Below are 23,866 nucleotides of genomic sequence, written 5' to 3'. Positions count from 1 at the left end.
CTGCCCACTCGATTGATGTTCCCCCCGCGGGCCCTTTATCCTGTCCTCCTACGAGTCGCCTCGCCCGTCCTGGCCTCCCCTACATCCCTGGCATGAAGGTGTCATTGCGCCCTCTGTCTTCGCGCAGCATCTGCTTTGCTAGTTTTGTTGGATCCTCCACGTCTATGTGGTGAGGGAGGAACCTGCAAGCTTATCGGTATAGGATACTTTCGCGCCTTACCCTACCAACCTACCTCACAGGATCCGAGCCATTTCGTCATACCCCTCATAACTCTCGCCGAAGAGGAATGTGGTTTTCTCCAGAACTACTCGGTCGCCCGGTTTTCCTTTCTTCTGTTTCAATGGAGAGCCGTTCTCTTCCCTGATCCCCGCCGATTCGTGCTTCGAGATATACAATGGCCTCTGACTCCCGTCGCGGGACAGGATCTCCCAAAATGAAAGGACGAGGTGAGTCAGCGTTGCGATAGAGCAGTTGTGTCGGCCAGTGGAGCATACGGGTCTATACGCTCGACGTCGCGCGACCTTGGAGCACAATCTACTACGTGGGATTTTGCTGACATTGTACGCCTATCCTTACCAGAAAACGCGAAGGACACCCTATGCCGCAACGTGACCATCTACGGTCGATGCCGATATGAAGACAAAGGTGATTTCCCGAGTCTTCTCGATCCCGAGTCTCGTCTAATCCCTTGAAGGATGTGTCTACAACCATGACCCGAATAAGACGAATTCAGCATACCAGTCAGACAGGTTCGTGCCGACCTTCATACTGCGCCGGGCTATGTCGATATATCGGAATACTTATGGCTCATCACAAATAGTAAAAGACGGCTGAATGTCGACTCCCCAAGTTTTACGCCTTCCCTCCTCTCCTCCAATGGATCGTCTCCAACGTCATCATCTGCCACCTTGAAGAAAACGACCACGATCTCTCCGAAAGCTGCCAATGCTGCTCCTTTTCAACCGAGAGGCATATCTTCACGTAAATCTTCCATCTTAATAGTTGCATGTAGCCCGATTCTGAGCTGACCGAAACAGGATCGAATGCCAGCACCCCCTCTGCCCGAGCCGAGTCGGCGGCCCCCGACTGGTCTGTAGCTGAAGTCCAGGAATTTGTACCTCAGGGCTTTGAAACCTCCCATATGGTACGTACGCCGAATTCCTTCGTGAATACGTCCATCTTTTCTTGTTCCTGCCATGCATTCAATTGTGGGGGTTACTCCCTTCCATAACGGGATATTCCATGCTTCTGCAAGTATAAAATCTCGCTAGAATGCTTGTGGAAAAAGTATTGTCCGAATGCGCACATACGATGTGCTCTCAGGATGGAGTCCCGCATTGGTCGTTCTCTAAACCTACTTGCAGACGACTTTACCCCTGCTCAACGCATCCCTACTTGCGCTCGGCCGTGGCGTGGCTATAGAGGCAGAGGATTTCATGATGGCCTTCAATATCGCGGTGCTAACACGATTCGACAGGCTTCTCTGCAGGGGAATGGAAATGGACCTGTGCCCTCGACGAGTCCGTTCGACCCTTTCGTGACGACTTCGAACCCCCTTGCCGCAGCAAACGCAGTTGGTCCAGTCCAGGCAAACCCCTTCTCTCCGGATACCGCTGCCGCTGCACTGGGTGGGGCCACCTTCTTTACCGGCCAGACCGGATTTCAACCAGTAGGTCGTTCTAAGACAGTCACTTTTCCCGTGCTTACATTTGCCAGGTTCAATATCACTTGTATGCCCCGATTGGCCCCCACAGCCAGAACACCCTCGGATATCAACGCAACGTACACGACCTCTTTTTACCTAACGACTTCCGCGAGGAGCTGCAAAAGAAGGCAGCCGCGACGTTACAAACATTGCCTAGTATGTGTGAAACAGGAGAGCCTCTGTAGACCCTAGCTAACTTGCGACAGATACGCAGCTTCCAGCACAAGTCGACTATTTCCATTCCCTGGTGCCTTTGGATCTCAATCATCAGAAAAACGCGACGATTTTTGGATTTCCGAGCTGGGTGTATAAAGCGCAGTCGAGCAAAGACGGGAATTTCTATGCTCTCCGACGGCTAGAAGGTATGACCATTCACAGGTTTATTTGATCTTTGAACCCGAACCTAACGTCATCTAGGCTTCCGTTTAACAAATGAGAAAGCTATCCGATCCGTCCAAGCTTGGAAGCGCGTCTGCAATGGAAGTGTGGTGACTGTCCATGATGCATTCACGAGTAGAAGTTTCCAGGACAGCTCTCTGATCTTTGTCACCGACTACCATCCTCTTTCTAAGACGCTGGCCGAGCAGCACCTTAGCGCCGGAAACCGATTCCAGGGCCGGAGCAACACACACATCCCTGAGCAAGTGCTCTGGGGATATATGACACAGATCGCTAACGCCCTCAAGGCAATCCATAGCAACGGCCTCGCAGCCAAGATCATCGACCCGAGTAAGATCCTCCTAACGGGCCGGAACCGCATCCGTCTCAACGCTTGCGCCATCATGGACGTCGTTCAGTTTGATACGCAGCGATCGATTGCGGACCTCCAGCATCAGGACCTGGTCAGCTTCGGCCAACTCATCGTCACCCTGGGGGCCAATTCACCAAGCGTCATGCACAATCCCACGAAGGCGATGGAGCATTTCACACGGGCGTACAGTCCTCAAATGAAGAACTCGGTCTTCTGGCTGCTTAATAGCATGCAGAAGGACCAGGACCACACCATCGACATCTTCATCACGGGCATCTCATCCCAGCTGATGTCGACCTTCGACTCAGCACTCCACATGGACGACCAACTCACCTCCGACCTGAGCCGTGAGCTTGAGAACGGGCGCCTCGTGCGCCTCATGACGAAACTCAATTTCATCAACGAGCGGCCAGAGTATGAGCACGACCGCCAATGGTCCGAGAATGGCGAGCGCTATTTCCTCAAGATCTTCCGCGACTATGTCTTCCACCAGGTCGACGCGCACGGCGATCCGGTCGTGGATCTCGGCCATGTATTGGCGTGTTTGAACAAGCTGGATGCGGGCTCCGATGAGAAGATCACCCTCGTGAGTCGCGATGAGCAGAGCTGCTTCATCGTCAGTTATAAGGAGATCAAGAAAGCTCTGGAGTCATCTTTCCAGGCGCTTCTGAAGCCTACCCGGAGAGTTCATTAAATCCTCTGGAGTCTCTCTCTCCCTCTGTCCAACATTACCCTACCCTATGCGAATGATATCTCGGATCGAGTTCAGATCCACGCTCTCATATAAGCGTGGAGGAGAGTGACATAGGAGGCTGTGAATGAATTTATCACCTAATCTCAGGTTAGTTGCAGAGAGACAACGGGATGATTAGGATTCTGCACATGGACAATTTATGGGGCGGGGTGCATTTCCAACATGTCTGCGAGGATGGCCTGTCTGTACTCTCCGTGTCGCTTCTGGATTTCCCCTGAGTATGCGGATGAGCCAGCGTTCTTGATTCTTTGTCCTTTTTGCTCGGTTTTGAAGATAGTATGGTCACGGTATACAGATGAAAGATGCAATTGATTAGAAATTTTACCTCATTACAAGCAGCATATGGACAAGCCAAGAGGATACCCTAACTTTTACATCGTAATTTCCAATCGAGACCCTACAATTCCTCCCCATGGACACCTTCCCCATCATCCTCGACAACATCCGCCAGTCGACTCTTCAAATCCTCCACCGTCAGCTCATCCTCGTTGCCAGTCCACGCCGGGGCCGCATCGTCCACCTTCCGCGGCGGGATCAGCACATGGTCAACGATATGGATGTTCCCGTCGCGGGCGAGGGCATCCTCGAACGCCACGCGCTGGTGGCCGTTGATCTTCAGGGACGCGTAGGGCCCGTAGCGGGCGACGTCGACAGCCAGCGAGCGGTCGGGCAGGAGGGTGGGCAGATCGAGATGGGTGAAGCCCTTGACGCCGAGGGGCTTGATCTGGCCGTCCTCGGTGTAGTACACGTCGGAGTAGAGAGTGCGGTTGGGCACGACGTGGTACTGCAGCAGGGCGCGGAGGTACTTGTGCCCGCAGGGAGAGAAGAGGAAGGCGTTGATCTTCAGGCCGAGCTTTTGGAAGGCGGAGTTGGAGGGGGCGAAGATGGTGCCGCCGTGGTGGGCGTGCGGGCCGGTCAGGACGGTGGTGGTTTCGTTGGTGGCCAGGCCGGAGGTGAGGATGCCCAGGGCGAAGGTGCTGAACTGCGTGGGGACGATCTCGAGAAGCGTGCAGGCGTGTGGTGGGGGGAGGAGGACGGAGTCGATGCCGTGAATTACGCCGTTGGAGCCGGCCTAGTGGGTGGGTTAGTATGTTTGTTATATACCGGGGGTGGAGAGGGCTTACAATGTCGATGGCAATGATGCGGCTGTAGTAGTTCACGGTTAGGCCTTTCCAGCCTACGCGAACGGCCAGGCGCTGCGGGAGCTTGTCGCCTAGGTCCGGGTCTTCGAGAATCGACGGCAGCGTGTGGCTGTGGAAGACCTGCGGTGCGGTGTAGATACCCGGGGTGATGTGGTAGCGCAAAACGGCGCGGATGAGCTCCTTGGACGGCTCATGATGGTGGTGATGGGGGATTTTCTTGAAGGCGTCGTCTGTCGGGGCGAAGACAGTGTGGTTGGCCTTGGTGGAGTTGAGGAGCTGCACGAGCTCCTGGTCCTCGTTGATGATTTTGGCGAGGATGGTGGTGTACTTGCTCGCGGCGATGAGCTCGTAGATGGTCTTGTTAGACGGCGGGTGGCGTGGAGGGAACAGCCGGTACACCGGGGACAGCTGGGAGAGATCCTTGGGGAGGTTATCCGCATCGTCATCGATGGGACGGGAGAAGTAGTTGTTGAGCCAGTAGCGCTCGGCCTCCGACGCCGCGGTTGCGGCGGAGCGCCATGCATCGCTGGCAGCTTCGAGCGCATCGTCTAGGACATTTCGCAAGGTGGATGCCACCGAGGTCTCCGCGGACTCGACCAGAGAAGGGAAGTCATTCTCCAGGTGGTGACTGGAGGTGTCCCTGAGGTCACTCAAGACTTGCTGATGATTTGGAGTGACGACCGCCGAGCAGACGGTCACCAGCGGCCAGAGGTAGAGAAACTTCATGGTGGGATGAGTTTCCTTAGGATGGACGCATTTGGGACAGTATGAAGAGGGAAAGAAGGAAAACCACCTTGAGTAGCGGGGAAGCAAAGGATCATATGGTTTTCTTCCAGTCGGTCCGCGGTCTAGATGGATGACGGAAGACAAGTGACGACAACCATGATGTCACGCCTGGCTTAGTCATTGCATCAACAACAAGAACAACATCAATATCAATAAACGACAAACAAGGGAAGGCAACAGGAACATCATGATTCATGATTCATTATGGTATTTATTCAATAGTCACATCGGCTCATCGGTATGAATATGCATACCGATAGTATGCCCCGGAGACGCTCTCATCGATCGTATACCAAGCTTGGTAGACCATATCAATCGAGAATAGCAATCAGCCCACGGCAAATCTCACTGGCACCGTATCCAGGAACTCCCCAATTCTCTTCTCCCATGCAGCCTTCATTGATGACATGCCGGGTTTTCATCAGGCATGACCATCCGCTTCCAACCGCATTCGACCAGGGCAACACCCCAGTCAACCGATTTTGAGCACTCAAGAGGTCATGCAGACGTCCACATCTGACCGATCATAGTCGTAATTAATTCCAATCATGCAGTAGCCCCCCGAGCAAGCACGCGGCTCTCGCGGGTATGCCGAGGACATTCACGTCCTCCAGCTGGGACTCCGAATTACTCTTCCTGCTGGACAAAAGGATTGGCAATCTCTTCGCTCCCATCGGCAGGTGAGATGAGTACAATCAAGGTGCCACGGGCGACGATGAGGCCCAGCGAACGGGTGGTCTCATTACCCTCATCATCTATCGTAGCTGTAAGAGACACCCCAGACCAGAACTATGGGAAGGATAAGATACTCACCCCGCATGGTCTCCTTCACATCGTCCAGCACAAGGTTCATGAGCTGATCGTAGCCTTTCAACAGACCGAGGACTATCGATGGTCAGTGGGGTCCTAGTCCTAGTATACTTGATCGGGAAAATGGCAAGGAAAGAATGAACCGGAAGAAAGAAAGAAAGAAAGAAAGATAAACATACCCTCTCGTCCGCCATTAAACTTGACGCGCACCTCCTTATCCATGTACTTGGTGAGGTCGAGGATGTTTTCCTTCTTGGGCTTCTCCTGTTGTTGTTGCGCACCGCCACCAGCACCGCCACTTTTGGCGTGACCACCACGGGACCGGTCATAACCTCCGCCACGACCACGACCACCACGGAAGGAGCCTCGTTCCGACATCTTGGCTGGGGGGTGTTGCTTTTTTTTCCTGGAATTAGACAAATAGAACAGTGAGAATTGAGGGGAAGAGAAGGATTGACGGGATTGAGGGATTTGTTGAGAGATGATTGGGGAGGGAGGAGAGGATTTCCTGGAGTGGTGGGATCCCCTCACAAGTGGGATGAGGGATATCCAAGGAAGGGAAGGGAGGGAGTGGGAAGAGAAAGAGGGGAAGAGAGGGGGTGGGAGGAATGAGAATGAGTATGAGGGATTTTCGCGTCGGGAAGAGCGGAAGATGTACGTACTTCTGGAGTAAGGTACCTGGATGTATGGGTGGGTGTAGGTACAGCAGTTAGTTAGTCGGTGGTCGATACTACTCCTAGGAGGAACCGTCACGGGGTGGGAAAAGTTTGATAAGCAAGCCGCGTGTTGTGCAGCCTTAGGCAGCAACCTTCCGCTCCTCTGCCAGCCAATCGGATCCGCAGCTCCAGGCAACCCGTGCGGACAGCATTCGCAACCTATGTATATTTGTCGGATAATTCGACAAATAATCATATAGGATTATGCTGGTTTTAGATTTGGCTCGATATAGATATCCACCTTATATAGAATCCGATAACACCTACTTACTCTCTGCCTGCAAACGGCTCACCCCGACAGCGGAACAGCCCGGCGGGACTCCGCCCCCCATTATTGTGATTCTCTGGACCAGAAATGCCCGGCAGCCAAACTCCGTCCGCCTTTCCTATTCGGTCTTCCCCCCTCTCGCCTTTCCTCTCTCCTTGCGCCTCTCCTTCTTTTCCTCTTCTCTTCTACCTAGCTCCTATCGCTTCCTCTTCCTCTTCTCTCTCCTCCGTTCTTCGCCCTCAACCTCTACTTCCTTCTCCTCCTCCACTACTCCGTACTATACACTACCACGGACTTCGGTCCAGACTCCTTCAGCGACCTCCATCCGACGCATTACCTAAGGCAAACCGGTTCTGTAGCCTGAGGCTCCGCCATCGGCATCACATCCTTCATCCCATTACTCAATCGCAGCCCGACCTGTTAATAACCCTCCTCCCCTCACCTCTTCCCGTGCCTCCTCGGAGGGGGTTTTCTTGTATCTTATTGCATTCATCTTTCGCTTCCCATCCCATCATTGGGTGTATTTCAATTTCCTATCCTCTCTACCCTCTCTCTATCTACCATGGAGTCCCGACCAGCGACCACCGAGCCGTCCAGTAAACGGCCCCGATCCCCATCCGGCGGCGATTTCCCTCCCATCGCGTCCAAAGTCCCCAAGACCCATTCCAATCACCTACAGATCAACTATCTCGCCCGCCAATACCCCGACAATCTCCCCTTGGTCTCCATCGATGATACCATGCCTGCTATCATCCACTTGATTGGCGAATACGACGGCGTCCTTCATCGGCACGAAAGTATCGCCGGCAACCTAGGCGCCTGCCCGCTCGGCCCTATCTTGATCAAGCGCTTCGAGCGCTTATTCGATGGCCCACCCCGCGTGCTCAAATCCCACGGCAAAGACTCTCCCAACATCACCTGGCTCGATGTCGTCGAGTTCGCCAAGAACAAACCCGAACAGTTCAACCTGGAGAAGACGCGCAATGGCGTACGCGTCTGTCAATTCTACACGAAACAATGCCGGGTTGAGATCAGCGAGGAAGATTTCGTTCTGATCGCATCTGGAATGCCTCAGAAGATGATTCCGCCCCAGCCGATCATCGAGGATGAGGAGAAGGAGTTGGGTGCTTTGGAGATTTTGGAGAGAAACCTCCAACAGATCATCCAGGTCGCGGATCAAGGTAGCTACCCGAAACACCCCCAGATCCTTTCCCATCCCATACTAATTAGACTGTTCCACAGTCTCTGCGCGTGCACGACAGCTCAACCACCGCCTCAAGAACCGCCGGACCGCTATTGTCACTCGTCGCGAAAACGACGCATCCCTCCATTCGCGACGTCACCGTTCAACCAGCCCCTCATGGCGTGACGCCAGCGGCCCCCAACATGCATCAAATGGCAATACTCATTCGAACGCACATTCACCCTCCGGTTTCGTCGCTGTCAACGCCGGCCGGCCCGGCGGCGGCGACGCCTCCACGGAGGACAATGCGCTGTCGTCGCAATTTATGTTCTCCCATCCCAATACGGATAACGTCACCATTATCAACGGCACCTCCATCAAGGGTGCATCGCCAACGACACGCGCTGAGCTGATGAAGAAGTTCTTCACTACCCAAGACCGCCAGGCGCGTAGCTATGACGAGCCCTCGGGGTCGCACAATCGCCAGTCCTCCCGACCCCGGCCGCGCGCGTCGGATGCGGCAGATTACAACATGTACACCCCCGGCCCCACCACTGTTGCCATTCCCAGTACTCCGTCTTCTCTCCTGCCGCCACCCAAGTCGCACCATCACGAGAAGGATGACGGCGGACCATTCAAGATGGAGATGGTTGCTCGCATGGAAGAGCTGCAACGCGGTGAGCGCATCTTGCCGCCCTGTGACCGGTGTCGCCGGCTGCACATGGACTGTCTGAAAAACCTCACCGCCTGCATGGGGTGTACGAAAAAGCACGCCAAGTGCTCGTGGAAGGATGTGAAGGAGGAAGAGTTGCGTGAGTTCCGGTCCGATCGCAGCTCCCGCGAGCGCATTGATGATGCGCAAGTGAAAGACTCGGCAACCTCGGCGGCCCCGTCGGCACCACCCTCTGTCCCCGGCACGAATTCTGCCACTCCCGTTCGCGCGCCGGCAGGTCCGGGCCCGGAGTCGGAGCCGGAGCCAGAGCGCTATGCTGATCGGGGACGAGAAGGCGGTGTCGATTTCCACCTCCGTCGGGAATCGGCGCCCACTGCGGGCCCTACTCCCGGCACGCCCATGGGCAAGGAGCTGTCTCCGCGTCGGGCAGTGAGCGAGATCCATGGGAGCGCGGGTGCGCATGACCGGCACGGAGGCCATGATCGTCCGATGGGGCTGCACCGACGTCCGGAGGAAGTCCCCGAGGATGACGATCCGGATGCCAATCAGCGATTGATGCAGGCGATTCTGGACACGGTCGATCACCATGCGCGGGCCGCAGCGGCGAAGGAGGGTGGATCGGGGCAGAGCGAGAGAGAGAAGGAACAGGAGCGCGAGCGCGAGCGCGAGCGAGAACGAGAACGGAAGATGGTGAAGGCGTAGGTAATGCATGAGGGGATTGTTTGTTGTTTTCTTGTATATCTGAGTATTATTAGCGGATATCCTGGTCAGCGCTGATGAATATATTTGGTCTATACTGTATTATGGGCATTGATAGTCCGGTCAGTCATTGTATCATTGTAGATCCGGATGATGCTCTCTGGCGAATGGCCAATAATGAGCCGTTCGATCTGTCTCTGACATGCTCTATAAGAGACGGTGGCTGAGTTGTAGGGTCTAACGGTCTAACGTTGATTCAACGATCTTTTTTTTTTTTTTTTCCCCGAGTAGAAGAACATGCAGCTGTAACTCCCCATCCTATTTAGCCATTCATCCAAAATATATTCCCGATGCGCAACCACGCTACATCGGTGCAACACTTCCCAATATGATATCTATGAAACCATAACTCAACACACCAACATCAGATAATACAACAGTGTGTTGGTTGGGAAGGAAAAAAAAAAAAAGAAATAAAAACAAAAACCAAGAGTTCCCTAGTTGAAAGAAAAAGACAAATCAAGTCAACGCACTTGGCGCTGCTGGGAATCGAACCCAGATCGAGACGGAGCTGGGGATGAACCACAACGTCGCATGATGACCATTACACTACAGCACCTTGATTTGATGAAATTTGTCTCAAAACTTGGATCCATAAAGGCAAAGCGCACTAAACATTTAGCCGCTCCCACATAACCCCACAATCCGCCGCTGATGAATCATGGAGGAATCATTCCGCGGTGGGGGATTTTCCACGACAACTACTGTAGTTAGTATACGGGACAACAGAGCATACATGCGCCTTCTCCTTCATGCCGGTGGCTAATGCCGTATATCCGTGCTGCCACCCCAATGCAGCAGCCGATTCGTCTACAGGGGGATTCCCGACTCCCTGCAACCTCCACCAAACAATCGGCCCGGGGAGGAGCGCAAATGATGCTTATTTGACTATTATGTGAACAATGCGGGGTGGTTCATCCCCCCACCGGACAACGCTGTATATAACAATTCTAATATCTCCATCCGCACTGGTCCGTCACCTCGATTCCTCTTAATACAGTATCTCATTCCCCTCCAGTCACACTCCCTCCCGACCAGCCAGCATGGATCCCTCCCAGGTCAACCTCCCCCCGATGAAAGACCTCACGGTCGACAACATCACCGAAAACACCATCCGCATCAACTCGCTCTGCCAGGACCCGCGCATGAAATATGTCCTTGAGCGGCTCGTCACGCACCTGCACGACTTCGCCCGCGAGACCCGTCTCAGCACCGACGAATGGATGGCCGGCATCAAGTTCCTGACGGAGGTGGGCCAGATTTGCTCCGACGTGCGCCAGGTTCGCAAGCACCCCAACTCCCACCAATGCATCCACAAGAAATCCTAACTGAATACCTCCTGCCCAGGAATTCATCCTCCTCTCCGACGTCCTCGGTCTCTCCATCCTCGTCGACAGCATCGACCACCCCAAGCCCCCCGGCAGCACCGAGGGCACCGTGCTCGGCCCCTTCCACACCCACGACGCCGAGGAAATGGCCTACGGCGAGTCCATGTCGCACGACCCCAAGGGCGAGCCGCTGCTCGTCGTCTGCACCCTGCGCGACACCCACGGTAACCCCATCGAGGGCGTCAAGATCGATATCTGGGAGACCGACTCCACCGGTCACTACGACGTGCAGTATGCCGGCCGCGACGGCCCCGACGGCCGCTGCATCATCCGCAGCGACAACAGCGGCGTCTTCTGGTTCAAGGCTATCACCCCCGTGCCGTATCCCATCCCCCATGACGGGCCGGTCGGCCAGCTCCTGAAGAAGCTGCATCGGCATCCCTACCGGCCTAGCCATATGCACTTTATGTTCCAGAAGGAGGGGTTCGATCATTTGATTACGTATGTTGGAGATTGACTGTGTTGGGGAATTTTCCGGGAGGACGTGTTGTGCTAACGAGGGATAGTGCGCTCTACCTCCGCAACGACCCATACGAAACCTCCGACGCGGTCTTCGGCGTCAAGAACTCCCTCGTCGTGGACATCGGCCGCGCCGGCCCCGAGTACGCCAAGAAGTACAATGTCCCCGAGGACCATGCCCTGCTCACCTATGACTTTGTTCTCGTCTCTGACAGCGAGACGGCTGAGCTCCGGGCACGTAATTCCAAGGAGGCCCTCGATAAGCTGGGCCGGAAGGTGAAGATTGTAAATGGCCTGCCCGTGCCGGAGCTGGATTAAGCGTGATCCGGGGCGGTCCAGAGTATGTGTATATGTATATCAACTACCCAACTTGTATATACATCGGATGATTATGTTGGACGTATTAATTCCTGGTTCATGTCATATGTCATACATGTGTCTCGTTATGTAGGTGTCTTTATATACGGTAAATCGGGAGCTGGTCAATCAGATCTCGGCCCAGTCATCTCCCCAAAGTCGCTGTCATCTGTGACCAACGCCCGGCGGTCCCCGTCACCAGCGTTTCCCCCCCGGAGTCGGCGCAGTCCGTCGTCATCTTCGACCCATCCGCCGACTTTCTCAACCCCTTCGATGTATTCTGTTCCGACCCGCAGGTTCAGTCCTGCGCTAAGGGCGCGCTCGATTCGCGTCTCGCGTCCCTGCGCGACGAGCACTCGGAAGACATGTGCAAGGAACCCGCTCAGAATGTCGACGCTCCAGTCGTCTGGAACGAGGCGCAGGACCTCGCCCACGTCGAAGAACGAAGCGAACCGCGCCAGGAGATCGCTGGTGCGCTCGATGCGTTCCGACAGGTCCTCGATGCGCAGGAACTCGTCCAGCAGGTAGCCAAAGAGCTCGGTTTGGAGCGGGCGATCGGCGAACTCAGTCAGCGAGCCAGTGGCGCTGGTGCTGCGCGGTCCACCGAAGACACAGTACCGCACGGCCGAGTCATAGTCGCCCAGTCCATGCGTTAGTAGACGGAGCGCTTCTCGATGCCGGCCTTGGAGACCGTCCAGGATAACCGACTCTGAGACTAGTTCATTTTGAAAGGGTTCGATGCGAGCAAGAACGGCGGGGATGGAGTATGAAAAACTGGTTGATGGCAGTGACGAGAACTGACTACCACTGCCGCCGCCAAGCAGCTGCAGAAGCCGTAATCGTGACTGCCACCAAGGTTCCGAGGGCGTGTTCTCAGTGATGAAGTTCATGTAGGTGGGTTTGGGAGGGCGCAACGCGCGGTAAGTGGAGTAAGACTCTGCAAGGGACGCTCGGGCTTCAGGAGACGATTCAAGAACGGAGAGTACGGTGTCAAGGTAGTATGAGAGCAGATCATCGGCGTATTGTGTATACTGGACATGTCGTTAGAAATGAAAGCAAGAACTCAAGACGATCTCTCAGACTTACGTTCTTTGAGAACACCAGGTGCTCCAGATATTCCTGAACTGCGTTTGGAGCACGCTCCTTCAGTAGCGGCACGACATCTGTCGGCTCCAGTCTGACCCGACTCGCGCTATCGGCGAACACTTGAATACCAAGACTTGGATTGCGCTGAGCTAGCCAGGCTCCGTATTCTTCGACGAGTTGTGCATCCTTGATCTTGACCAGGTACTTGCGCATCTGCATCTCAACCCCTGGAGCACTGACCTCGCGCCCAACATCTTCCTCGCCCTCAATGATTCGTCGCCAGGTCTTCAGGACGTTTCCTGACATCTTCCGGCTCTGATAGAGTCGGCTCAAAACGTACAGCCTCCGGTGACCTTCCAGGAGCACCACTGCCCGCTCAAAGTTGCCTTTCCAGTTATCCACAAGCCTGTTAAGCTCTGCACGGACTGGTGACCGTTGATCCACTATCACGCTTGAATCTTGCTCCAAAAGTAGCCGTAACAACGCTGCATCCACGCTGTCAAAGACGTACGTCTCGTCAGTAATGCTGCCGTATCCGCGCTTTTGCTGCCATGAGATCAAAAATCGCTTGACCATATCCAACACGTTCCCGTCAAACGCACCGGCGCGTGGACTTTCCGATTGATTGATGTATACTTCGGCGACTTCCGCCAGCCCTGCATGAATCCAGATGCCCTGTGGGCCTTGCAGAACCTCCTGCCGTAAAGAAGGGACCAGCAAGAGAGCGATACGTGGATCGAGATTCCCGCTTATGAGCGCTCTCTCTGTTCCGTCGATCACGGCAGGGGTTCTGGAAGCCGGGTCCATAGACATTAGGTCTCCCAGAAGTAGGAGACTTGCCTTCTGTTTCAGATAATTAAGCCCTAGAAACTCGGCTTCGGACTTTGGCTCGGTGCTCTGAATAAGCTCGATTGTGTCTTCAATGACCCTCCGGTTCAACACCTTATGGCGGTCGTTGTCCAAATCTTGGGCGGTCTGTAAAGTGTCGTTGAGTTGGATAGGCAAAGGATTCCGTACAATTCGCCAAATTTGGTTCCCGCTCCACATCAGAAGGCTGCTCTGAGTCTTACCTAGGTCACGGGCAAATTTCGCTTCTTCGGCGTTTCGCTCTGCTTCCCAGCCGCGCCCAGCCGCGTCCTCTTTCCTAGAGCTCTCCGAGTCGGTGGCTTCCTGAGCTTCGAAGAGCTCTTTCTCTTTCTGCAGTTGCTCAATGGACGCCTGAGTTCTGGAATCGGTTGCGGGGATATGAGGGGACAATAAGGGAGTTTTCAGGCGAACCATTCGCAGAAGTTTCCCCATCTCGTATATCTCGAGCTTGCTTGGGCTAGTGGTATGGCAAAGCCCGACATGCGAGAAGTCCCCTGTGGTAGAGGGGAAATCTACCCAGTTTTTGTGATCTTCAGCTTCGGCCGGGTCAACATCCCATGGCTGGATTTCTAGGGAGTTGAATGGTTTGCCATCCTTCTCCGTTTCTATGACCGCGAGAACGAGCTGCTCACGTGTGTCCTCTGGAGATTGCATCAAGTTGTTTTCATCACCCTTGTCGATGACAATCGATTTGGGGTACCTATGGAACGTGATGGTACCGCGGTCGACGTCACCATCCATGTTCACAAATAACCCAACGCCAGGCTCCGTTTCATCGGTCCCTCGAACCACTAGAAACTCATTAGGAGTAGGCGAAAGGACATGGGGTTTTAGCTGCGCCGACGGCTGTTTTGGCAATGGTGGGAGTGGCTTCGCAGCCTCACCAGTCGAAGACTGTGATTCTTCTTCTGGATGCTCCGTAGATGTTCTTGGCGACGCGCTTCTGCCTCGTTCTTGCGACAGTGATCGCCGGGGAGTCCCAGATTCGGGTGATAGTTCCGGGGTTACAGAGCTGGAGCGATCACGGGCTGATGACTGGGGATTCGGCTGCAGCATTCCGGCTAGTGTGTTCAAGCTAGAACTCCTGTTGTGGGAACGGCCCGCTGCGGGAGGTGAATGATTTGATAGTGAGGGGGATGATGCCGGGGGCATGTCTTCGATCTGGCCCGACCCAATTGCTTCGTTCAATACCGAGACAGGAAACAAGGGGATTTTCTGCTGATGCTCCACATCCAACAATGAGTATCCGTGGGCATCTGCCGCACAAGCAATGATACCCCTCCGCGCCGCGGCCAAACAGCTGGGAAACTCGATATTCCTCACTCTTCGAGCGGCATCCCCGATTCTCACCAGCATGATCCTGTTCTGGGCTCCTATCATAATTACCGGGTTCTCGGGTTCATCAGGGTCGGTATTCTGATCAAGGCCACCGATCCAGCGACAGTTGCCGACCTTGGTGTTGTCGAATGCCGGACTAAGCTCCGGTAGCATGTAGAAAGTGACGGTTCCATTGCAAAGAATGCATGCCTTGTTGACGGAGGGAAGAAGGATAATTTGCTGAATACCCGGTAGTTGCGAGGATGTGGATGCGCTGTGAGAAAAGGTAATAGGTAACCTGGATGCTAGAATGAAGGTCGAATCACTGGTGTTGTCGGCCGGATCGGGAGGCAGAGAGACGAAGTGCAAGATCTCGGCGGCCGAGGTCCCAATGTATAGATTATCGTCTATTAAGGGCGGAATTGGTCAGTTGGGATATACCCTCATGAAAGAAAGAGATATAAGGGATGCTCACTCCAATACTCGACACAGGTGATATGAACTTCGGCATTGGGATCATCGGCTGTCAGAGGAATCTGATCGAAGAGAGAACGGAGGAGATAAGGGGATGCCTTGGGATGTCCGATCCTGCGCCTCTTGCGCGGATTGGAGGCATCGTCGTCGGACACCATGATGAGACCAGCTCTGGTGTAAAGAGACGAGGGAACAAGAGAGCTTCCGATGAGCTTCTGGAGAAGCCGGGGTTACCCTTGCTGAGTCAGCCAGATCACTGTTCCTGGATAATTCCTGACTAAGCACATGATGCTGACGCGTTCGGACCATCATCGGACCGATCCGCAATGAGGCCCTCCGCATTGCCGCATCGTTCGAACATCGCAATCGATTTGTTGTCTTTTTTTGCGGTGTCTGTTGTACGGTTCTTCGTTTTGGATGGGGGGTTGCTCAGCTCGGATTTTGTGTGCTGTTGATCTTCGATTTCCTTCAAATGGATGCGTTCGCTCTAACAGAGGGCATTGTCCCTGAATCAAACCATCAACATGGCCACGACAACGATAAGGATAGTACCAGCAAGCTGCCAGAAGGCGCCAACAAGTTTCAACGCGCCATTGCAGCATGGAGAGGTCGGGCTCCTCACCCTGCTTTCTGTCCCGTGTATATCCGGAATCTAACAAACGGACATCTGAACAGGCATTGATTTGTCCAGCACCATCGCGAAATTGGATAGTACCGCCTCGGACTTGGTCGCTCAACAGCGGGATTCCCTCGTGCAAAGAAAAGATCTTGCCCAGAAGACCAAGGACTTCCGAAAACTAGATGACTCCTCCAAATTGGCAGAGTACAAAGGTCTCCTTAAAGGTTAGTTCGTGTCTCCGTCGTCGGCGACCATGACTGACATCTGGACAGCATACCAGGGCTTCATTGATGTCTTGACAAACCAGGGAAAAGCCTCATCCTCCGCATTCCTTCAGTTATACTCTACGTTATCTGAGGCACCAGACCCTTATCCATTGCTGGAAGCATCCATCGACTCGCTGATCCACTCGGAAGAAACCGTTCCCAAACTGACATCGGAACGCGACCAGCTCCAAAGCTCTGTTGATCGACTTACGTCTCAGCTAGAGGAGACTGAGAAGCGACTCCAGGAAGAACGCGCCTCAAGGAAGAAACTGGAGGAGACACAGGAAACAAAGATCAAAGAGGTGGAAGCTTCATGGTCAGCTGTGCTGTCGGAGAAGACGAACAATTGGACGGCCAAGGAGAAGAGCTTGGAAGAAAAGGTGGAGAACCAAGACCGCCTGATCAAGGATCTCAAGGCGAACTACGAAGTGTCGCAACGATTGGGCCAGGACAACGAGAGCGGCGACGGCTCCCAGAATGCTGCTACCGCAGCCGAACTGGAGTTGGTGTCCGCCGATCTGGAAAAGACCAGCCTCCGACTTGCTGAGGTGGAGGCACGGAACGAACAGCTGAGGCTTGAGCTGGCTCAGGCCGTATCACATTCGCAACCGGAACAGGCACCGTCGGTGGAGGATGACCCCGCATATCTTCGTCTCCAGTCCGAGAATTCATCCCTCCTTCGCAAATTGGACGCTGCACGATTTGACCGGGATTCTGAACGGCACAAGTGGGAGTCGAAGATCTCCCAGTCGGAGAGACAAATGTCGAAGCTCACTGCTGAACGCGATGAGCTGCGATCCAAGTTGGAGAAGTTGGCTGATTATGAAGATATCCGTCGGGAGCTAGAGATGATCAAGGTAAGCTTGACCCTACATGATGTCTTCAAGTATTTATCTCACTCTTGCATAGTCCATTGAATTTTCTGCTGGAGATGATGACGACGCTGCCGATCTTACTGAGTCGGCTACCAATGGCTCAGCCCAATCAAAGGACGGCTCGAAGAACAATACTCTGGAGCAACTCTTGCTGGCAAGGAACAAGAAGCTTACGGATGAACTCACGATTCTGCGAGTGTCGCACCGTGATATCCAGGGCCAGCTGGAAACCCTCCGGGAAGACCTCTCCACTACGAAAGAAGAGCTGGAGAAGTCACAGAAGCTTTCCACTACCCTCGAGAATGATTTACTTCGGGTACAGCAGGAAGCCGCAAATGCATTCCCATCTTCAGCAATGTCAGTCGCTGGCACCTACACCTCGAAGTATCATTCGTCCCGAAGGGGCGGCACATCCCCAACATCATCTATCATCTCCGGATTTGATCATTCCGGGGGATCGCCTAACACCATGGACTCCATTAGGGCCGGCGAGCCCGTCGGTGGGGGCTCGGGGCTTTTGCCAATGATCCAGGCCCAGCGAGACCGCTTCAAGAAGAAGAACACGGAGCTGGAGGAGGAGCTATCGAAGCTATACGGTACCGTCAAGTCGCTCAGGCAGGAGGTTGCTTCGCTCCAGAAAGACAACCTTAGTCTATATGAAAAGACGCGGTATGTGTCCACATACAGTCGTGGACAGGGTCAGGGGGCATCGTCGTCGTCCTCTGCGTATGGTAACAAGCCGGGCTCCTCTGTGCACCCCTCCTCAGATACACCATCTGGGCTGTCTCTTGACCGATACCAATCTGCATACGAAGCCCAACTCTCACCGTTTGCTGCTTTCCGTGGACGTGAGTCTGCACGCGCGTATAAACGGATGAGCTTGCCCGAGCGGGTTGTTTTCTCCCTCACTCGTATCATTCTGGCCAATCGGACCAGCCGGAATCTCTTCGCTGGCTATTGCCTGGCTATCCATATTCTCTTGTTCGCCATGCTATATATGATGAGCACGATGGAGATTGAGAAACATAGCAGTGCCACCTTGGGCGCAGCTGTCGCGGGCATGGGCAGCGCGGCTGGCAGTGGCAGTGGTTACAGTGGGGGACAGCAACTACATGGCGATGATTGGCAGCAAGAGGGGTTCAATCATGCCAGATAGTTGACTGCGCTGTATTTCTATTGATATGATTTTCCTTGACTTGTTATGGGCGTTGGTTGCAAACTCTCACGAATACCTTTTCTTATTCACATCTTGCGCTAGATGCGCGGATATCCTTTGTGTCCATATTTGATAGGATCTCGAAACTTGCCACTGTATCCTATACTAGCTCGACGCAAAATAGTTGTCTACTTAGACTACCTATAAGCAAACCCGAGGATTATTTTCTTGCTTTGGGCCGGGGGTGTCTCGATAGGCTTGTGGTAAGACCCCTTCCAGGGCTGTCTTAATCTGGAGCGCCAATGTCCGCGAGTGCCACCGGTGTTCGGTGGTGAAACCACCCATGACCTAGAAACTGTCGAGGCGAAGATTGCCCACATGCAGCGGATCTCACCCTCGCCATCAACACCCCATGTTGCGTCCAGCTAGGCGGCAAAGGCATGGGGTCCGAGCAGACCTTCCTCCCCCGTACTAGCTGCATCGCCACTCAGTATCTGAACAGCGGAGTCACGCGTCCTTGTCAGAGAACCCGGTGCACCATATTATGGCATCTGCCTTGGCGGAGCTTTCGTCCGAAAAACCGCAGCTCGGTAGTCGTCTACGCAATGGGTACGGTCCTGGCTTTCACGCCTGCTTCAACCTCTTCTAGAAGTTTGGTACCGCCAACATCTAGTGCCCACCGGCCCGCCCGAGCAGGTTATGTGTCAAGATCGTGTCCGGATGTGTCGAGAACAGGAAAGCCAGCCGTCGCAAGTTTCTTGTAATGGTCTGGCTTCTTTTCGGCGAGGCTGCTCTAGCCTTTCCTAAATCGGAAACCGGGGCGCGTGGAGACGATTAATGAGAGGACAGTTTGGCCAAGGAAACATCGGTGTCTATATTGCATGTATAATCTTGTGCCATGGTCTTTCGTCATACCGTATATCGTAGAAACGTAGTGGAGGATCCGTCTCATCAGGAAGACAACTTAACTGACTAGGTGCCTAGCTGCGACAGTTCTTGTTTGCCTCCAGACTCTCCCCTTTCCATACAGGTGAGCCACTCCGAAAAGCCGTGTGGCTGTTTTCTTATGGGTAAGCAGTCATTATATGCTCCAGACGTACAGAGTCCTAGCCTCGTGGCGAGATAGTCACAGGACCACAGGTGTGACTACCTAATACTAACCGTTGTTTGGCAGGAGGTACCACTAGTTCTGCCCCAAGGCGTCCCAGAGCGTTTAACACAGATACGAGTCCAATGATGAGAGGTATAATGTCCGGGTTGCTTCCATTCTCTGCTTCTTGCAGGGCTTCAGCCTGTCGGATGTCTCACTGGGTGTCCAACACGACCGCAGACGGTGCTGCACTAGTAGGTTCCGGATAAACATGGAATAATGTTGCAGGCTAGGGGAAAGGCATATGACATGAGGTCTGCTGAAGAACTTCGAACGTATGTCTGCATGATGAAACAATCAACGTATCTTGTTGTCTATCGATATTTGAGCACTGTAGTGATTGGTTCTTCATGGTCTTGATGTGTACCTGTCTATATTTGGAAGACGCTCACTGACCTTTTCATGCAGGATTCAATATCCTTGCATTCCATAGTAGGTGGGTTTCTGAGATACTGTTAGCGCTATAGATTCGCTAGTATTTCATCAGAGGCGAACCAAGATCGCGGGTTAAAGGGGTCGGGGTGTAGACAGATGATCTCTAAACCCCAGATGAGACCCACGACGATATTTGGTGGTAACAACTTTGGATGTCCTGCAACAGCTATCGGAGCAGAGCTGGTAAGAATAATGGTTTGACTGTTCTCTGGAGAGGGTTACATCTCCAGCACGTACTCCGCACTCTCTGGAGTGGACCTTGAAGAGTGGTGGAGTATAATATATTAATGAGCGGAACTAAAATAGCAAACAATGGAGGTGCAGTAAACAGAGATGACTAGATACCGATCGGTGAAGAGAAATGGAGTATATGGAGTGTTGTTATGGTCATGGTCTTGTTGTCTGCAGTGTAAGCGCCGACCCCCTCCCGGCAGATATAATTAGGTCTGCAGGATTCCCGGACATTTACTCTGCAAATAGGCGCTTGCTATCTCTCTCTCCACCACTCCTCCCTAGCAAATCATCTTCACGGCAGATCGCCTCCCTGAGATGCACCAATAACGACCCATGAAACGACCCATGACAGCTCTTCACCGGCTATTTCTGCCATGCTTCGCGTCGACTCCGGGCCCCTAAATCATTCGCGAAGTTGGAAGGATCAGCCAGCGCCTCTCCAGCACCAATGGTAGATCTCGATCTTGCAGGCGTCTAGCAAGCGGCTTGAGAGGAGCTCTCACTCGAGGCTGTTTATAGATCCTGCATCATTGGTTTCAAACATAGATTAAGTCGTTGTTACTATCTTTGCGCTCCCCAAAGATGGTTCATCGTATTGAGCGGAGCCCTATATATGGCTGCATCCGACGCATTCCCTGTCCAGCAGTTCATTCACCTCTCATTCCTTGGTTGTTGGTAACCTCTTTTCCCAGTTGGGTTGTTCGGTGTTCTTTAGATACCAGTTGTTTCTCTTCCGTTCTTGCTCTTGCACGCTGGTTGTGCACTGCTATTATTTCCTCTATTTCATCTGATTCGTCTTTTCTTTTCCCTCAGAATCATCTGCACAATCTCCTCTCCGTTATACTTCTTACCTGCCTTTGAATCGTGGTTTGATCAAGCATCCGGAATGCATCTACTCCCTTTGCTGGTTGCCGGCCTGATGGCAACCTCACTTGCTGCTCCCACCTTCTTTGACGACCTGTATGACTATTCAGACGACATGGCTGGATTTCTTGGAAGGGTGAGCAAGCATATCGAGGACGCCAAAGACCTCTTCACGGCGACGTCGACATGCGATCCGTCCAACATTGCCCTCCCAGCATATGCTTCGGGTCTGCCTTCTCCTACCGATCAAAGGCCACTCTATGTTGCATTGGGTCGGGGTACTCAGGTAAGATACATGCACCATACATACTGCTTCGGAGGAAGCCTAACAAAGGCATAGAACTACAGCTGTGCCGCTTCGACCTCCGATGCAAAACCCGAGGCCGTCGGCGCCGTCGCTCGCCTCTACAACGCGACTTGTATCGCCTCAAGCTTCCCAGACCTCATAGAATTACTGCCCAACATTGCATACAAGATCCAACTGCCAACCAACGACTATGACCCGCTGCCCCCGGCAAACATGGATCTGTTGGGCCATCACTTTTTCTCCGGGGCAACACCTGTGTTCAACCTGGACACCACACCATCTCGCCAATACGGGATTGCGATGACGAAGAAAGAGTCTCAGATCGATGCGCCGTCTAGTGCCATGAAAGGTGGCAATGGGGCGGTCGCTTGGCTGTATCTCTCTACCATCAACGGGACCATTGGGCGATATAAGAGCGTCTACCGGGTGGACACCGCAGCGGGGCAGCCGCCGAAAACATGCGAGAACATGCCATCACAGTTTACAGTCCAGTATGCAGCGAATTATTACTTCTTTGGCAGTTAATGTGTGAAGAAGTGGGTGGTGCCTGTGGCCGCTGCTGGGTGTTGTACATAATGTGAGGAGGGTTCTCTAAGGCTTGAAATAGCGGATATAAGAGATATTTGGTAACTGTAATAAAGTCGTTTTTGAATCGGAGTATCTGCCTGGTGGTCTATCCTCCCAGCTCCAAGGCCAGTGTTGTAGAGGGCTTGTGGCTGTCAGGTGACCTCGCTATGCCTAAATCCTCATCTCACGTGACACCGCCGTCCCACAGGAAGGCAGCTGATGCGCTAGTCCCCTAGAGGCTTAGCGGCAGTCTTGATTTTCAAAGATTCCAAGGCGCCGTCTGAAAAATCTCGACCGCAACAACGACGAGCAGCTCGGCCTCGACCGATCATTTCAATCTTTGTGCGCGTGCGATATTCAAGCACTAGCTGCTTCTTACAGGTTCCGTGACGCTTGCGATTCACGGCCTTCCCCCGACCGACCGGGTTTAAAATCTCCCTTTTCTCCGAAACGAATTTTTTTCTGGGTGTTGCTCGTAGCAGCTCCATCTCGACCTATTCCAACCCGACACTTCGTCAAACGAATTTTTCCTACCAAACATAATGGCATTCGGTGGCCCTAGAGGAGGAGGACGTGGAGGACCTGCTGGTCGTGGCGGTCGTGGTGCCCCCCGTGGAGGTGGTGGCCGTGGTGGTCGAGGTTTGTTCACCAACATCTAGCTCCAATATGGCGCCATCGATTGGTATATGGATGGTTGAGTGGAACCGTGCGTGCACAGTCGGAGATCTGCTTCACTACTATATCATTGTGGTCGGATTTCCGATTGTGCCAACAGCGGTTTCGCAACGCTCCCTGATCCTGTGGTAGTCTTCGACGACGACGGTGCGGCTAATACGATCCTTCTTCTGAACTCTAGGCGGTCTTGGTAGCGCTCCTCGTGGTCGTGGCGGTCCCCGTGGTGGTGCCCGTGGTGGCCGTGGTGCCCCCCGTGGTCGTGGTGGTCGCGGCGGTGGTCGCGGTGGTGGCCCTAAGGGTGCCAAGGGTGGTGCTAAGGTCATCATTGTAAGTTCTTCTACTAAACCAAGATTCTTGCGATAGACGCGAGAGAACTAACATCTAACTTTTTTCTTAGGAACCCCACCGTCACGCCGGTGTTTTCGTTGCCCGCGGTGGCAAGGAAGATCTGCTTGTTACCAAGAACCTGACCCCCGGAGAGGCTGTCTACGGCGAGAAGCGTATCGCCGTGGAGTCTCCTCCTGAGGAGGATGGCACCGTGACCAAGACCGAGTACCGTGTCTGGAACCCCTTCCGTTCCAAGCTTGCTGCCGGTATCCTGGGTGGTCTTGACGACATCTACATGAAGCCTGGTGCGAAGGTCCTGTACCTGGGATCTGCCAGCGGTACCTCCGTCAGTCACGTTGCTGACATTGTCGGACCCACCGGAAACGTCTACGCCGTCGAGTTCTCTCACCGTTCTGGCCGTGATCTGATTGGCATGGCCACTCACCGCACCAACGTTATCCCCATCGTTGAGGACGCCAGACACCCTCTCCGCTACCGCATGCTTGTGCCCATGGTGGACGTCATCTTCGCCGATGTGGCCCAGCCCGACCAGGCCCGTATCGTCGGCCTCAACGCCCACATGTTCCTCAAGGAGGGCGGTGGTGTCATCGTCTCCGTCAAGGCCAACTGTATCGACAGCACGGCCAAGCCCGAGGTGGTGTTCGCCCGCGAGGTGCAGAAGATGAGAGAGGAGCGGATCAAGCCCCGCGAACAGCTGACCCTGGAGCCTTTCGAGCGTGACCATTGTATAGTGTCTGGTATCTACAAGCGTGCGGCATAAAGGGGTCACAAAAATGGCGGTCTGATCTTCTTTTCCATTTTCTAATTATCTGTTCGTTTCTTCTCTGCTGGCGTCGAGTGTTCTGTGATATGTTGAAATGTCTTTCTTCTTTGT

At 53.7% G+C, this 23,866-nt stretch overlaps 9 protein-coding genes and 1 non-coding gene across 10 annotated transcripts; 6 read left to right on the top strand and 4 right to left on the bottom strand.

Annotated features, from left to right (window-relative positions):
* Positions 1 to 1,325: 1,325 nt before the first annotated feature.
* On the top strand, positions 1,326 to 3,151 carry ATEG_00633 (PAN-complex poly(A)-binding subunit PAN3; the record flags this gene model as incomplete). Its single annotated transcript, XM_001210719.1, has 4 exons — positions 1,326 to 1,670; positions 1,718 to 1,862; positions 1,913 to 2,068; positions 2,124 to 3,151. 4 exons carry the CDS (start codon positions 1,326 to 1,328, stop codon positions 3,149 to 3,151), a joined length of 1,674 nt encoding a protein of 557 aa, XP_001210719.1.
* Positions 3,152 to 3,608: 457 nt separating this feature from the next.
* On the bottom strand, positions 3,609 to 5,079 carry ATEG_00632 (fasciclin domain-containing protein; the record flags this gene model as incomplete). Its single annotated transcript, XM_001210718.1, has 2 exons — positions 3,609 to 4,283; positions 4,336 to 5,079. 2 exons carry the CDS (start codon positions 5,077 to 5,079, stop codon positions 3,609 to 3,611), a joined length of 1,419 nt encoding a protein of 472 aa, XP_001210718.1.
* Positions 5,080 to 5,766: 687 nt separating this feature from the next.
* Positions 5,767 to 6,327, bottom strand: ATEG_00631 (putative small nuclear ribonucleoprotein (LSM7); the record flags this gene model as incomplete). Its single annotated transcript, XM_001210717.1, has 3 exons — positions 5,767 to 5,894; positions 5,953 to 6,024; positions 6,129 to 6,327. 3 exons carry the CDS (start codon positions 6,325 to 6,327, stop codon positions 5,767 to 5,769), a joined length of 399 nt encoding a protein of 132 aa, XP_001210717.1.
* A 1,168-nt stretch (positions 6,328 to 7,495) lies between these two features.
* ATEG_00630 (Zn(II)2Cys6 transcription factor domain-containing protein) lies at positions 7,496 to 9,491 on the top strand (the record flags this gene model as incomplete). Its single annotated transcript, XM_001210716.1, has 2 exons — positions 7,496 to 8,114; positions 8,176 to 9,491. The coding sequence occupies 2 exons, from the start codon at positions 7,496 to 7,498 to the stop codon at positions 9,489 to 9,491; spliced, it is 1,935 nt and encodes a 644-aa protein (XP_001210716.1).
* Positions 9,492 to 10,022: 531 nt separating this feature from the next.
* Positions 10,023 to 10,107, bottom strand: ATEG_10482. Its single transcript has one exon. It is a non-coding gene; the product is annotated as a tRNA-His (tRNA).
* A 484-nt stretch (positions 10,108 to 10,591) lies between these two features.
* Positions 10,592 to 11,713, top strand: ATEG_00629 (intradiol ring-cleavage dioxygenase; the record flags this gene model as incomplete). The annotated part of the gene is made up of 3 exons (XM_001210715.1): positions 10,592 to 10,828; positions 10,896 to 11,377; positions 11,443 to 11,713. 3 exons carry the CDS (start codon positions 10,592 to 10,594, stop codon positions 11,711 to 11,713), a joined length of 990 nt encoding a protein of 329 aa, XP_001210715.1.
* A 164-nt stretch (positions 11,714 to 11,877) lies between these two features.
* Positions 11,878 to 15,654, bottom strand: ATEG_00628 (putative TGF beta receptor associated protein 1; the record flags this gene model as incomplete). Its single annotated transcript, XM_001210714.1, has 3 exons — positions 11,878 to 12,783; positions 12,839 to 15,429; positions 15,498 to 15,654. The coding sequence occupies 3 exons, from the start codon at positions 15,652 to 15,654 to the stop codon at positions 11,878 to 11,880; spliced, it is 3,654 nt and encodes a 1,217-aa protein (XP_001210714.1).
* Positions 15,655 to 16,020: 366 nt separating this feature from the next.
* On the top strand, positions 16,021 to 18,412 carry ATEG_00627 (CCAAT displacement transcription factor COY1; the record flags this gene model as incomplete). Its single annotated transcript, XM_001210713.1, has 4 exons — positions 16,021 to 16,135; positions 16,172 to 16,339; positions 16,388 to 17,238; positions 17,291 to 18,412. 4 exons carry the CDS (start codon positions 16,021 to 16,023, stop codon positions 18,410 to 18,412), a joined length of 2,256 nt encoding a protein of 751 aa, XP_001210713.1.
* Positions 18,413 to 21,117: 2,705 nt separating this feature from the next.
* On the top strand, positions 21,118 to 21,927 carry ATEG_00626 (uncharacterized protein; the record flags this gene model as incomplete). Its single annotated transcript, XM_001210712.1, has 2 exons — positions 21,118 to 21,381; positions 21,436 to 21,927. The coding sequence occupies 2 exons, from the start codon at positions 21,118 to 21,120 to the stop codon at positions 21,925 to 21,927; spliced, it is 756 nt and encodes a 251-aa protein (XP_001210712.1).
* A 584-nt stretch (positions 21,928 to 22,511) lies between these two features.
* ATEG_00625 (rRNA methyltransferase NOP1) lies at positions 22,512 to 23,752 on the top strand (the record flags this gene model as incomplete). The annotated part of the gene is made up of 3 exons (XM_001210711.1): positions 22,512 to 22,608; positions 22,826 to 22,971; positions 23,042 to 23,752. The coding sequence occupies 3 exons, from the start codon at positions 22,512 to 22,514 to the stop codon at positions 23,750 to 23,752; spliced, it is 954 nt and encodes a 317-aa protein (XP_001210711.1).
* Positions 23,753 to 23,866: the final 114 nt, after the last annotated feature.

Source organism: Aspergillus terreus, genomic scaffold (assembly GCF_000149615.1).
Source record: "Aspergillus terreus NIH2624 scaffold_1 genomic scaffold, whole genome shotgun sequence".
In the NCBI taxonomy this organism is placed as follows: Eukaryota; Fungi; Ascomycota; class Eurotiomycetes; order Eurotiales; family Aspergillaceae; genus Aspergillus; species Aspergillus terreus.
Note: the sequence above shows the minus strand (reverse complement) of the source record. Positions and strands in the feature narration are given on the sequence as shown.